The following is a 15,674-nucleotide window of genomic DNA, read 5'->3' as shown; positions in this document are numbered from 1 at the left end:
TCAATGATAGGATCAGAACCAGAAGCAAGACCAGTGCTGCTCAAGATAGAAAGCACTGAAATGAGCCTCTGGTTGTACACAGTGCCAAAGGCAGCTGACAAGTCAAGGGAGATGAAAACTAAACACATGCTGTTCTTCTTGGCTTTGTGGAGAGATTCAATGACTGATAAGATGGTGGTGTCTGTTGAGCATCCTGGCTTGTATCCCAATAGTTTGGTTCCTCTCAAGATGGCAAGATAGCCATGCTTGGACAGCCTGTTCCAGTGTTGTGGACAAAACTGAAAGCAGTGAAATGAGTTGAGAGCTCATAAAGTTTGTAGGGTCTAGGGAGGTCCTTAAATAATGACGTCAATCGGCCAAATTCGAAAGTGGAATAAACCAGACTTGAGATTTACGATGAGTTAAAAATGGAGCAAGGCCGATGAAGGCGGTTTAAAGAAGTGTGGAGGGACTTGGGTCCAGTTGTGGGATGAACAGCAGTAATTAGTTCCATCACTTCATCCTTGGAAATTCCAATTTCTATGAACTATGCAAAAGCAGGATGACTATAGGAACTGTGTAGTGCTCAAAAAAGTGATATATTGAAAATATATTCCAATATTATTCCAATACATTATTAAATTTACATTTTGAAATGCACTGACAATGCAATATGCTATTTGAACATATGTCCAATTCAGTACATCATCACTGCAGAGAAAAACTTGCAAGACTATATTTCTTAAGTTTTTGTTTTGTAATATATAGAAATGTTGACATTTTACCCCCTTGACATTTCACAGTGGCTGGATATACAAACAACTTCAGGTTTTGTAATGATTAGCCCAAACGCCTTACTTATTTATTTTTTTCCTGCATTTGCCACTGCATACACCAGTGATCTTATTACTGAACAAAACAGGCAATGCTCCATTTAAGCCCTGCTGATATTCTCTGGTTTATTATTTCATTTCTAAATTAACACCGTAAAATGCCAGGCTTATTAGTCAGTAACTACAGTTTGAGCTATTCTTAGGTTATAGAAGTGTGTTCTAAAACTTTGCCCGTGGCTTTTTAAGGGGTTAATTGCCAAGAGTCTCAAACTACAGTAAAGGGGTGAAGGCAAGTTCAACTCTCAGCAACATAATCAACTGTACAGGGCAGGATGTGTTTGGAAAGACAATGACAAACGAGGCTCAAACCTTGTTTTCTTCATTACGGAGCTGACACTCTCCCTCCATGTACTTTGTTACAAGCACTTTTTCCAGGCCATTTACCAGCTTCCTCCATAAACTCTGACACAAACCTGGGAGGCCTGCTATCGAATACCGTACACAAATAAAGAAGGCTGTATTTTTCCGGAAGCGCAAGGAGCACAGTATTCCACATACCTGTTATAAAGCAAGATGTCAGGCTTCCAAATCTGATTATCAGGAAATCGTACGCTCGTCACACCAGGATAGTCTGAGGTATTCCATTTAAGGTAGTGATCGTACCAGTACTATAAGAGAACAACAGCACATTCATCATTACGCCTGAACTGACCATAAAGGGTGAACAGTAATAACGATGCAGACGTTAGTTTCATGCAATATAATAAAACAAGGTCACAGTGGGACAATAAATAAATAAGTAAAAAAATAAGCAATGCAATGTTTGATCCACATACTTCCTACTGCTTTTGATGCTTTGTCTCTTTTAGAGCTAAAAGTAGTTTTATGGATTCACTACACCTAATAATCCACCAAAAGGTCAGGGGAAGTTAAATTACTTCATATCAGAATAAACACTGAAACCTTTGCTCATCCGGAAGGTTCTCTTTTTGGAGATACAAGACTTCTCCAGATGACCGCTTACCTAAACTGTCATGAATCAGGATGTGGCCTGCTCTCCAGCTCTACATGGTTATCTAACTTCTAAATCTAATGAGATAATTTATAGCATATTTTCACTGTCATGTTAACAGCCAGTTTTACTTTACGTTGTGTGAACATTTCACGATAAAAGGACCAATAGAAATGGTCCAAAATGACTTGGAATAAACTTTAACATACATTAAAGTCAATATGAATTAGAAATCTGATGAATTGGAGGTGAAGCATCACATTTTTGGTTAAAGGTTAATTCCACCAAATTTTTTTCCATTATTTTTTGGTAAAATTCAATCATTGTGATGCAAACAGACTCATTCAGAGAGGTCTGATGTGAAATATGATGATGTGTAGAGAAACTTACAGACTTGGATTTCTTTACAGTGGTGGTTGTGACAGGAACCAGAGGTCATGATGTCTACAACGCAAACTTTGCTATTTTATTTACTATCTAAAATCACTGCTGAACCAACACATGTCGTCTGAGTTTTAATATGTCATGTTAATGTAATGACAGTTTGCGAGGGAGCTTTTAGTGGCATTAAAATCTTCAGACACCTGGTTCCTATCATTACCACTGTAAACACTTCTGACTCAGTAAGTTCCTCAAAAATGGAGTTGTGTTGTGATTTTATTTACATCCTAATGATTGAATTGCGCAAAAAAAAAAAAGTAAAAATCTGTGGAATTTCCCCTTCAATATTATTTTCCCCACCTGCCTGTGCACACTGATGTAATCAGAATTCAGAAAATGTTTTAGAGCACATGTGTCGGGCTCCGGTCCGGAGGCTAAAACACTGCAGACTTCAGCACACTGCCTCATTAAACACACCTGATTCAGCTCATCAGCTCATTAGCAAGAACTTCATGAACTTAATTCAGAGTGTTAGATGAGGGTAAACGCTAATCTCCACAGCACTTTGGCCCAGAAGGTCCCAGGTTTGACAGAAATGGCAGAAATCTTTACACTTCGATCAAAGATCACAGAAGAAGAACTTCGTCTTTTAAATTCTACGGTACGATAAATTGCCCTTAATGTGACACAATGGAACACAAACGAACAATGTAAAAAAGGTCAGTTTTGATTTTAGGTTTACTTTAAAGTTAATTAAGAATATTATTTCTTTCTATTTCTATAAAAAGCTAATATTATTTCTTTCCTATTTCTATTATTTATTTCGTGATTATGGACATAAACTTTCTTGTAGAAAATTCAGTGCAGTTCCCCTTATGTTACATCAACAAAACAGAGACAAAAGAAAATTCATGAGCATTGCACATTTGAAAGGGCCCATATCATGGAAAAGTGAATTTTCCTCACTTTTTTTTTCATAAAAGATTTTGATGTAAAATGTAAACTGTTAAAATTTAAAGATGTAACTTTCACTCCCCACTCTATGCAGTCCAAACATGGAAACTAAGCTGCAAACAGCCTGTTTTAATATTACTGTTTTTGTGATGTCACCAAAAAAACCCAGTGTATTCACATACATACGTCTATGTAGCGCGCAGCAGTTTAGCTCCGCCCATTCACAATGAAGTTATAATGAATGTTTCAGTCTGTCACAGCAGCAAAAACCTGCCTGTTTAATTTTAAAGCACAGAGAGACGTTGGAAAATGGTAAATAAATGGTCAATGTACCTTTTAAGACCTTTGTATGTATACAAAGTGTAATAAGATATAATTAGGGGAAAAATTAAAATACAAGAAAATGTAGGATATGGGCCCTTCAATGGTGAAGTGTGAACAGGCTACTAAACATGCCACTATGTTTTTGTTGAACTCATTTCTAGAGCTTCATGCTTTGGTCTGGAAGCATCAAGCTTTGCCATCTAACAGAAAACTAACTTACTACTTGCAAGCAACATTTTTCCCAACTAAATAAAGCACTTTCTCCTTAGCTGTAAACTGTGATATATGATGTTTAACAGTGTCCGGCTGAATATTTGTGTGTGCTACTTAATTTTCTTAATGTGAATGTCAGGAAGCCAGGAAATTTCACAGTATACACGGATAAAGGTTAAATCCATCTATAAAGACAGACTGTTATCCACAATTAGGGCCAGATATACTTTAAACTGATAGAAGCAGCCCAAGCCCTGCACAGTATAATACTAAACATCTCTTTTTACCCTCTTATCCAAATAGCCTGAGGCAGTGCAGGACAGATATGTTTAATGGGCCCAAATATTACATTTTTCTCGTATTTTATTGTTGCTCCTGAGATCCACTTATAATCTTTGTGTGATTTTATGTGCCAAAAAAATATATTTTTATATGGCCAGTTTCAGTTTCTCTTCATCTGATAGAATTAAACAGGCTGTTTTTGTAGCCGTGCATGTAAGACTATATGTAAATGACTACTGCTTAGACTAGTTGACTTACATTGTGCCTTTCTGATAAAGCAGTCCAAGCCGAAACATTATCATTATCTCACTGTAAATAGGAGGAACTAAACTGTTTTAGGTTGACCAGGTAGGTATTTTTGTGACATCACAAAAATAACGAATTCAAAATGTTTTTGCAGTTGTTTCCATGGAGTCTATGGACTGGGGAATAAATGGAACACTTTGAAACTTTAATAATGTTTATATAGTCCATTTTGTTATTCAAAAAGCAAGGCAAATTTAATTCTCCATGACATGGGCCTCTTAAACTTTAGACATTTACAGACACATCCGTGAATGTGTTGATTTTGACAAAGTAAAACTTACAATGAAAACGCATTATGCACTTCAAATGTGTACATAATTTCCACATGAATAAAATGTATTACATCAACACAAAAATTGTCAAAAGTAAGTAAACAGAGATAAAAATGTGTTGATGTGTTAATATATTCATTCATGTAGAAATGCTGTATACAACTGAACCGAATATATTCAGTGCAGCTTAGGCAGGATTTTACGTAGCAAAACAAAGCTAGTAATGATTTCAACCTTCAACTGCATTAAATAGCATCTCACCAGCTGGAGCCATATGTTAGTTGTGAGAACTTGATTCTTCTCATCCTGCATTAACAAAGCATTAACAAAGGATTAACAAAAGACATACAAAAGTCAAACAACCACAGCCAAAAAACATTGAATGTTAAAAAATGACAAAAACATTTGAGCATTACAGGCTGTATAACAGTGTAAGGCTGTATTCTTTTTGGGCACTGATGCTAATTTAGGGCACAAATTTACTGCATGCATAGAATTATGTTACAGTAGGGTTGGCAATATTTATCATTATCATGATAAATGACATCACAGTATGCTTTTGTGATCATATCGTAAGTAAACTCAAAGAACACTGACCAACTGGCCAATGTTTTTTTACAAAAACAGCATAATTGGTCCTATTTAATTGGATCTAATGCAGTGCAGTGTCAATACACATCACTGCAGTTTTGATGGCATTTTAAAATGTGGTTCTGCTGAGGTTTCTGTATGTTCCTTATCTTAACATCTAAATATTGTAATATTTATCATTTATTGTGAAAAAGTCTTGACGTTTTATTGCCACAGCGCCCACCCCATGGTCCAGTGATCAAACTGATGAACTCCTGACGTGAGGCTGTACAGTTCAGTGCTCTGGAAGAAGATATGGAAAGGGATTTGGGATATATCAGAACTCTTATCACCTAAGTGATCAGACAGGGTTATTTCTGAATGCTAAAGGCACTGCAGCATTCCCTGAATGTGGATGGAAAGTAAATCTGCAATCTACTGAAGCCAAATGTCAGACAAATTGTTTATTGAACCCAGACTGCAGGACTCTGCTAAAAGCCAGACCTTCACTAAGCAATAGAGGATAAGTGCTAATATCCAAAAAACAAAACAAAAAAAAAGAACAGAAAAGAAACGTATTTTCTAGGGCTGCACATTACAAACAAAATACTATATAGTGTTTACATTGCAGCACAATATGGACTTAAAATGTAATGTTTGATAAAGCTGTTGGATATTGTAATTATTAAGGTAGTTTGACTGGAGGTGCCATAAGTACTGACTTTATTTTGCTGTTTAATCAGAAATCCAACTAACCTTTCCTTTAAACAAATAGCAAAAAAGTATCGTTCACTAAATAGCTACTTAAATCAGAAGTGCAAGCACATTTTTTGTGCACTGTAAGACTGAACAAGAACGCACAGCGTTACTGAAGTGAAGCACTGCTCTTATGAAGCATCAAAAGCTGAATGCTAATGGTGCCCTTTGTGGAGAAAGTGTTGCCTGGGAAATGTGAGAACCCAGTCAGGATTTCTTTCTGTTTGTGTTTTCCGTCAGGCAAATTACTTTAAAACTGTATTTTTAATTTCAACACAGACCTATAAAATATATGTAAATGTACATTTAATTTCTTCAACAGCTCCTTATGATATTGCAGATTTACTGTAACAGTAGCCGTCACTGCTTCAAACATTTTACCACACGGTCTATGCATTTTACACAGAACACTGAGAGTGAGAATAGTCATCACACACATGTATGTTATAACTGGCTGTTTAGCGAAATGGTTAACTTATCTGTTCTCCGTGTGTGAGAGCGTAGAGTGTGTAGAGATGCACTTGGTGGGCTTTTAATGCTCTCCCACCAATCTGATGACATCATTTTAGCACTCTGTGTAAGTTAATGTATCATGGAAACTCATATCGTTATAATGATAAAAGATACGGTACATCATGCAGCCCTATTGGATACATTTCAAAAATACATTAACTATTAATGAATCTTTGATGTGGGTAAAGCTCGACCTGCACCATTTTTAGCCAAATGAACATCCAAGCACCCACACAAAAAGCAACTGAGTGGAACATTTGTAATAGGTCAGCATTAAGGCTGAGCATTGAAATTCAATACTTTTGGGGTGCCAACTCAGTTATTTGAATACTACCGAGTATGAAATGTCTTAGGACCTGCGAGCCAAAATCTGGACTGCTCACTGGTGGTCTAATTTACATTCTGTATGCATGTTATTAACGTCAACACTTCTTGATTAGCCTGTAATCCTCTGTGTCCGGTAAATATACCCACTTTCTGCAAGTCTTTTCTGGTTTAAGCTACCAAACACTTCTGATCACATCCCAATACCTGGGTATATGCTAAACCAAATCAGTGACGTTTAGAGGCTTATTTGCATGTGCCTTCTATGACGTATGTATTGGAAAGGCCAATACTGCTATGACAATCAGCAAACAATATACTGTGCAGCGGCAGTGTTTTACTTGAATCACTGTGCATTTACATTAAGCACATGACTCAGACATTGATGTGCAAGAAATTTACAGCAACAGCTGCTAGTAAACCTTTACGCTATTTAAAAGCAACGACACAATCCCGCCATCCCTCCTCCCACCTAATGAGATGAACTGATTCATTCCATGGCCACGGAACTCACCACATCCATGATCTGCATCAGGCTGAAGCTGAAATTTACTGTGAGGGTGTGCGAGTCATTAAACACAGGTCGCTCCAGCGGGTTGTAATCTCTCATCAGATCTCGGTACAGTCTTCTTTGATGCTCTCCTTGTAGGGACACTGTGAAGACAGAATTAAGTCTAGAGTTATTATTGTAGTTCTGGTAATCAATTTAATTAAATTCAATGTACACTACAGTCATTTATATGCAGTTGTATAATCACATTATTTACTGAAGTTTCACCTAACAACTGATGTTAATGGAAAACACATTTCTATTTCTCTAATAAAAGTGATACAAATCATAATATAGCACTGGTATTGCATTACTGTAAATCATAATAAGTGTACTAACCATTTTTTCTTTACTAATTTGTTAAATTTACTATTACAATCTAGTACCGTACTATTTCTGTTAAAAGATGAGGTTAATTATCTGAGACAGTGTAACTTGCTTTTCTTGGAGTAGCTGAGTTTCACCCTGAGACAAGCAATCAAGGGCTGCAAACTGCAAACAGAGGAAGTCTTTAGCATTGGGAAAAGTGAATTAGAAGCTAAAAGGAGTGCTTGCAAATCAGCTCAAGCAGCTTGTCCAGCTCGTTTGGATGTAAGCCTATTGATTCAGAACTCTAATCAGTGACTTTCTGCTACGTCTCAGAGCTTAAAGCCTTGCGGTCTCGGATCCGGTCATAACTCTCCAGCAGCTGTTACTATCGTATGTAGTGCACTTCAATAAATGCAAATAAAGGCAAGATTTCATTCAGACTGACAAATCAACAAATAGTTGACTACACAGGGGTATGTTAATCATCAAAGAAACATCCCCAAATATCCCCTACAAGATTAGAAAGATATTTTGACTTCTAAGTGATCTTCTTTCAGTCAAAATTTAAGGCAGCAATACATTTATTCAATTTTAATACATATAAAAAAATGTCATTTAAAACAGTGTATCAACATTTTCAAACTCTATGATCAAAACTAGCCTTCTAGAAGTGTCATATCAGAGTAAAGTGGGCTTATTTTATACATGCACTCATTTTCATATTACTGGGCTTTTTATAAATCAGTTATAAACTACAGGGGGGTGATGTTTTGGGACTTATTTATTTCAGCTAAACCAGTGGTCATGCCTCCCTCCAGCCTGGCTGAGACTACAACTCGGACTACAATTCCCAGAACCCTTCACTCCATCACATGACTCAAGACTCGTCCAGATCCACCTATCAAAGCTCCACTTCTCCAGAGTTCTAATCAGCTTCACCTGTTCATCAGTGTATATAACCAGTCTGTTTGTACCTTCACTTCACGAAGTATCACCACCTAGTTGTGCATAACGAGCGGTCCTTTATGTATGTTAACCTTTTCTCGTGTATGACCTATTGTCCGTTTATGACCTTGCTTTTTGTCTGGCCCTTTTGGATCTCTGGTTTTTGACTATCTGTTTCTGTTTTACGACTGTGGTTTTGCATCATCCCTTTGGCATTAAAGCTTTTAACTCTAGCCTTGTCTGCAATTGTACTGGTTCCGGCTGCCACCGTTACACCAGTCTATGTAGCATATAAGAGCTACTAAGATTTTTTACACATAAAACATTGAAAATTGAAAATAAGTGCATCGTTACACCCCTGGTAAGCATGCATGTCAGCTATACACATGGTGGAAACGTTAACATAATATTAACATTTCACTGCTGTTGGAACAAAACCTCTTATCTACGTTTATCGTTTTTCAGTTTTTGACAAAATTTGAAAATGTCTGTTGCCCTTTACATTGTTTGTAAATCTCATTATGAATGGAGCAAAAAAAACGGCCCAAAAGTAACTGGAAAAAAGTCTGGTTCCATTGACTTACATTAAAAGTATGTTTTTCCTTCTCCTGTAAAGTTATCACTTTGGAGATACAAAGTTTTGTTATGAAAGCAGCGATATGAACATGAGGCACATATTCAGGTACTCCTTACCTTTGCTGTATATGTATTGTATCAAATCAAGGTTTGAATTTTGCGTTACACTCCTACTTAATAAGATGTTTTATAAGATTTCATCAGATACACATTACAATTTAATCAGACACGTTATCATTTTCACTATTCTATATATAACAACTAATAACACAATGGATTTAAATATTACAAACTATTTATTAAAAGGTTTTTCAACAGTTCAAGAACCCTAGGAAAAAGAAGTTGAATCAAATGATAAATTGATTTGATCTTCACTTTTGAAATATGATTAATTCTGGATGTCAGTTTTACTATAACTTAATTCTCAGTGCTATACAGTTTTCTAGTAGAGTTAAGTGACCCTTATTAGTCCCACAGGGAATTTCACCTCCGCATTTCAACCCATCTATGCAGTGAAACACCACATACACACTAGTGAACACACACTAGGGGGCAGCGAGCACACTTGCCCAGAGCGGTGGGCAGCCGTATTAGGTCCCTTGCTCAAAGGCACTTCAATCATGTACTGTTGGCTCCAGGTATCAAACTAGCATCCTTCCAGTCACAAAACCCATCACCTAACCTCCAGCCCACGACTGCCCTCAAGAAACAGAGGACTTTCCTGCCCGAGAATCGAACCCAGGCCGCTGCAATGAAAGCGCCGAATCCTAGCCACTAGACCACCAGGGACAACAGAGCTGGGCAATATGGCAAAAATATAAGATCACAAGAATACTTCAAGAACTTTTCACAATACACAAAATGCCACTGTATTTATTATTTCTGACTTCTGATAAGTTGAAACAAACAAAAAAAGAGAGGCAGATTTATAAAATACTATCAAAAACAAGAAATACAATTATTTATATTACATTATATTACATTTCACATCCTGCGCTGCACGAATTTCAATTAAACAGCACTAATTATGCTCTCTTTGTAATGAATTGTGCAGCTGGTCAATGTTTTTAAGTCCATGATATACTCAAAAATGCATATTGTGATATACTGTCATGTAATTCCTTAGATAATAATGAATACCGTCACATTGCCCAGCCCCATTTCTGTCATTTTAGAATCTTGTACAGCTTGGTTCATCACTCTGGACTATCTACAGCTTCCTAGTGTCTAACTAGTTAAGTTAAACAGGAAACTAGAAAATTGCCATCATTTTACATAAAAGCAATGAAATTGCTTTTATATCGATAAAAACATTGATTCCAAAGTCTTGGACGTTATTATATACACACTCAAACTTTACACACTTTATTGGTGTCTTTTTCTCTTCACATGCTCAAAACCTGTGCTTGCATTTTTCACCAGCCTCTCATGAGGCAGTGTCTTACTCATCACTTCATTCACTCACAGACCCATCTGTGCTCACAGCCGGGTCTGAGATGAAGGCTTTCATTGTGTCAGGCTAAATTCCCTTAAGATCACAGCCATTCATAATCAACTTTCGCTCAGGCCATTCAGGAGATTACATCAGACTTTTGTATAATTCAAAGCCACGCCTTGTGATTTATCTCCTCCAAACAAAGAGAGCGAGAAAGAAATGGATGAAGAGAGAGATGTAGTCCCTCTACATTCTGTATATGGAGACAAAGCATCAAATGTAATCTCAAATGAAATTTGTGGCTCCACTTATGTCAATAAGATGGAGGAAAATGGGAGTGCGGTCCAAGCCCCTATGAAAAACTAATTAAGTACTGTGATTAAAGACTCCGTAACAGAGTGCCCGATTAAGGATAAAAGCAGTCACAAGAAGGAGACAGAAAACATTTGATTCAGAGACTGTGAACCTGCACTAGCTTAAAAAGGAGCCTTTAAATGGTACTGATGGGGCTGTAGAGCCCATTTAAGTATAAAAAGGCAGTTTTGCTGCTCAATGACTCCCTGAGGCCTTGAAGAATAATGCAGACATTGCAACATCAATATTCACCAATTCAGGAGGTTAGAGATGGGATGCTCAGTAGTATAGGCAATAAAAGGAGTCGTCTTAGCTCAAGCACGGCAGAAAAAAAGTATTTTCTTGAATAAAAGTCTTGAAAAAAAAGCGATTCACTTTTCTGTATTCCCAACTCAACTTCCAGTAACATAAGCACAAAAGCAGTAAGAAAGACTTGTATCACTGTTTTGTTTTTTATTTTTTACAGAATTTGAAAATGGCAGCTGCCCTGACGAATGACCAATGGCGCAATAAAAATACCCCAGAATTACTGGGAAAACATCTAGTTATGTTAACTTGTAATAATATGTGATATTTTTATATTTTAGAATATTATCATTATTTAATATTATTATAATATTATAGTGTTACCTTGGAAGTTGATAATATCTTTTTTTTTCTCCTGCATTTTTTAGGGATACAAGGTTTTGTTGTGACAGCAACAATATTTAGCTTTTTTAACTGCACCCTTACAATCATAATCATACAATCAATACATCATCAGATATTAGCTTAAAATATCAATTAAATCTAAACATCTGTCTGGTGATGATAACTTTCTAAAGCCATTATCTGCCAATATCCATATGATTCTGACATCATTGTGCATCTGTAAAATCCATCATCACAAGGCTGCAAGGTCAAATTTTTTCATGATATGCCATCACAGCAATGTTGCTAGTTTTCACAATTATCTAATCGCAATAATTTAAGCTGACTACAATAATTTTCCACAGTTGTTAACTTTCACAATCCTACATATACGTCACAACAAACAGAATGGGAATGGGGTGTGTTTTCATCTGTTTGGTGACGGCAAATAAATCTCAATAAAAGAAAGCAGAAAACACATTATTGGTCTTATGAAAACAGAAGTTCTATCGTATGATTTGGTGCTGAGGCCAGTGGTGAATAGTGTTTGTTTATTTGAGCTGGAGTTGTGTTGGTTTGTTGGTCACAGATAGCTAATTAAGCCAGTCTGGGTAGTTTGGGCCACTTTAGGCTTGCACTGTAATAGTTGCTCATAATAAACAAAAACAGACAGTTAATTGTGAATTGCAATTATTTGTATTGCAATTAATCGTCAGCTGTAATTTCATGATCATGGCCTAGTTGCTGGGGTTTTTAAACAACTCTGTGTCACTGCAGGGCTGGGAATAGCCCGTCAATCAAAAATATTCAGCCAGCAGTGTCCTATGGTCAGATACTGACCACTGATGAAGGACTAGAGGATCATTTATACAAACTGTGCAGCAACAACTTCGTTAACTTTACATCTACAAGAGGGACTGTAAAGGTAGGGGTGTCCAACAGAGTGGACAGTAAATGTACACTGCAGAATGTCACTGCAGTGCTGAGAATGATCCACCACTCAAGTCATACCTGCTCTGTGGTGGTCCTGTGGGTGTCCTGACCATTGAAGAACGGGTTAAAGGGAGGCCAACAAATTATGCAGAGAAACTGAATGTAGATATAAAGTAGGTGTATCTAATAAGGAGTGACTACATGGAGCCTCTGTGTGACTTAATAACCCAAAATAGCTCTACTCTGAGTTTTATCTTATAAAGGAAGAATTCTAATTCTCATTTTAAAACCAAAAATAGATGCTAATGTAGCCTAGGGTCTGGCTATTATACACATACGCATACTTATGACCACTGTATGGCTGATACTGGAAACAGTACAACAGTAAGAAAATGAATGCAAATATCAGATGGATACAGAGCCCTGCTGGTAACATCCCGTATAAATCAAACTAATGCATGGCCATGCCTTATTAACATGTGGGTACGAGATCCCAATGCGTGGCCATGATTTAGTGAGGCGTGGAAATGAGATAATTGAGTCGTAGCCATGACTTAATAAGGCATGGGAACGAGATCATGCCTTACTAAGTTGGGCTGCACATTAGGATCTCGTTCCCACACCTTACTATGCCGTGGACACAACTTAATTATCTTGTTCCCACACCTTACTAAGTCGTGGCCACACATTATTTTTATTTATACAGGATGTCACCAGTGGGGCTTTGTAGATGGACAAACACGCAAGTGCTTTTTTCAATATCTCCAAAATCATCTCAATAAATAAACCTACTGGAGCTGCCAGATAAGGTTAAAGTCTAACTAATGTAATCAGACTTAAAGGGGAACTCCACTAATTTTTCAAGAATTCTATATAATTAAATGGTTGAGATGTAAACAGAGTCATTCAGAGTGGTTTGGTGTGAAATGCTCCGTTCTAGAGAAACGTAGAGTCAGAACTGTTCACAGTGGTGGTGATAGGAACCAGACGTCCACCTCTAAAAGCTTCCCCACAGAAAGTTACTACATGAAGTGGTTAGATATGTGCAGCCTGACGTCTGAGACAATGTGTTATGATAGTTTTGTGATAAAATGTACTTAAATCCATTTATTTTAACCCATTCATGGCGGAGGGATGCACGTAAGGCGCTGTAAAGCAAAATAGTGTCTAGGGAAAAAACCTATTGTTTCAGATTTATGACTATTTTAACATCAACAACGTTATACATGAAAACTCAGAAGGCACATGTAGATTCATGGGTGGTTTAGGATAGTAAATAAAATGGCTATATTTGTGTTGCAGACATGGTGATCCCTGGTTCCTATCACCACCACTGTAAAGGAATCCGAGCCTCTTCAATGAACCATTTCATGACTTTGTTTACATTTCAAGGACTGAATTATTCAGAAATGTTGAAAGTCTGGTGGAATTCCCCTTTAAGTGCTTCTACACAAGTGGACTGGAGGTTAATGAAAATAGGATGAAGCAACCAACCAGCCCTGTAACTATTCCTCACAGAGTCTCAGCATCTCCTTGGATATTATAAAGACAGTCTACCTCCTCACAGACTCCACAAACACAGTCCAGGTTTTAGCCAAGGCTCGAAGTTGCTCAGTGTTTTGGTTAAGATAATAAAGCCCTGACTGACAGGCTGCTGTGGCTTAAATGCTGAACAGACCTCAGCAAAAGAGCAAACCCTGAAACCTGTAAAACTCTTAACACCCACACGTACTGTATGAAGAACTGCTGAGCCTTTTAAAGATGAACTAAAGCGCCTCAGCTGATTAATTCACACATGAACCAAATCAATAAGCGCTGATTCAGAGACATTCGCAGTTATTCTCTGCAAAAGGCAGCCAAGCGCTTTACTTACCTCTCCATAAGCAGGTTGTGACTGCGAGGCAAAGAGCAACATCACAAACTCCCATTTTGGTGGGAAAACAGTGGTGGAAAAACAGCTGGAATTGTCTTCAAAATTCCTCTGAAACCTGTATATCCCCCAGCCTCAGCTCACTACTGCTAACCGCCCTGAGCCCCTGTGTGGAATGCGGGAAAGTGGAGGCGGATGGGAGAGAGCCGTTATGCTACAGCTGCCCCGCCCCTTTCTGATTGGCGCCAATGTTCAGGGTCTGTTCCAATACTTAAGGACCAGTCCCATTTCACCCCTCGCTCCTACCATTTAGCCCTGAGCCCTGCGTTTTGCGCGTTGACGTCTAGGGATAGGGTGTCCCGATTTTTGTTGAGATGGAGGGGTAGGGCGAAGGTTAAGGGCTATGTGACCCTCCAAAGGGAGGTTTTTAAGAGGCACAGTCCAAACAGAGTGTTATCAGAGCCGGTTTATGAGGAGCCTGGCCACTTCCTATTCCCCCCATTATATCAAAAACAGGACTGCTAAACAGCAGAGGGCACCTGCGAGTGAGTCCTCAATGAATGGGAGTAAATGGAGCTCAACAGCTAAAAATTAAAAGTTAAAATAGTTTCTAATCCCTCACCCAGAATGTTTCTTTAACTTTAGAAAGTAGAAGGATGTATTTCACTAAAAAAACAAAGAAATCTGACCTATATATTTCCTTTTTTCTACAGCAAACGGGTTTTGGGCAGCAGGACGCTGGCATTACTGCTAGTGAGTGCTGATTGACTGGCGAGCGGAGCAGCTCATTGGCTGTTTGCGCTCACAGACGTCATGAATATACATGAGGCGCCATTTTAAACTCCTATAGCTTGAGTTTAAAAGCTCTTAAAAATATAAAAGCAGTGCTAAAATGTTTTAACCTGTTCTGTGTTCAGGAAATGATTGTATCTTTTACATTAAAAATCTTTAAGCATTTATAAACTATGATTTTGCTCAAATGCTCCATATCAACCCATTCATTTTGGACCCGGGAACGCCCTCTAGCGTTTGAGAAACCCGGAGGACGTTGCAGAGTGGTAATTCTCCTCTCTACGAGTTCTCTGGTGTTATGAGGAAATGAAAGAAAAACTGGCAAGATGGCTGCACAAGCAAGCAAAGAAACCCACAAATGTAAGAATTTTCTCAGTTAAAAAATTCTGATAACCATTGTACCGTCTTAGTTTAATGCTGCTTCAATATATTATGATACTTTTCTTCATAACAAGCATAAAAAATCTCTAATATCATGCTAATGTCTCGTTAACTAGCTAGCTAGCTAAATTTCCCGGTCCTCCTTAAATAGTCCAGCAGTTCTGATGCCTGAAGTGCCAG

The 15,674-nt window shown here is 37.7% G+C and overlaps 1 protein-coding gene across 1 annotated transcript in view; it reads right to left on the bottom strand.

The window, feature by feature from the left end:
- The window catches only part of chrna7a (cholinergic receptor, nicotinic, alpha 7a (neuronal)), a 31,233-nt gene extending 16,741 nt beyond the window's left edge, over nt 1–14,492 (bottom strand). Inside the window, exons 1-4 of the mRNA XM_036587224.1 lie at nt 14,325–14,492; nt 7,234–7,373; nt 4,818–4,862; nt 1,371–1,480 (exon numbers count right to left, since the gene is read on the bottom strand). Coding sequence (XP_036443117.1) covers nt 1,371–1,480; nt 4,818–4,862; nt 7,234–7,373; nt 14,325–14,379 — 350 coding nt within the window. The 5' untranslated portion in view covers nt 14,380–14,492. The remainder of the gene's footprint in view (nt 1–1,370; nt 1,481–4,817; nt 4,863–7,233; nt 7,374–14,324) is intronic.
- Nucleotides 14,493–15,674: the final 1,182 nt, after the last annotated feature.

This window comes from Colossoma macropomum, unplaced genomic scaffold (genome assembly GCF_904425465.1).
Source record: "Colossoma macropomum unplaced genomic scaffold, Colossoma_macropomum, whole genome shotgun sequence".
Taxonomy (NCBI): Eukaryota; Metazoa; Chordata; class Actinopteri; order Characiformes; family Serrasalmidae; genus Colossoma; species Colossoma macropomum.
This window is presented reverse-complemented; position numbering and strand designations above follow the sequence as displayed.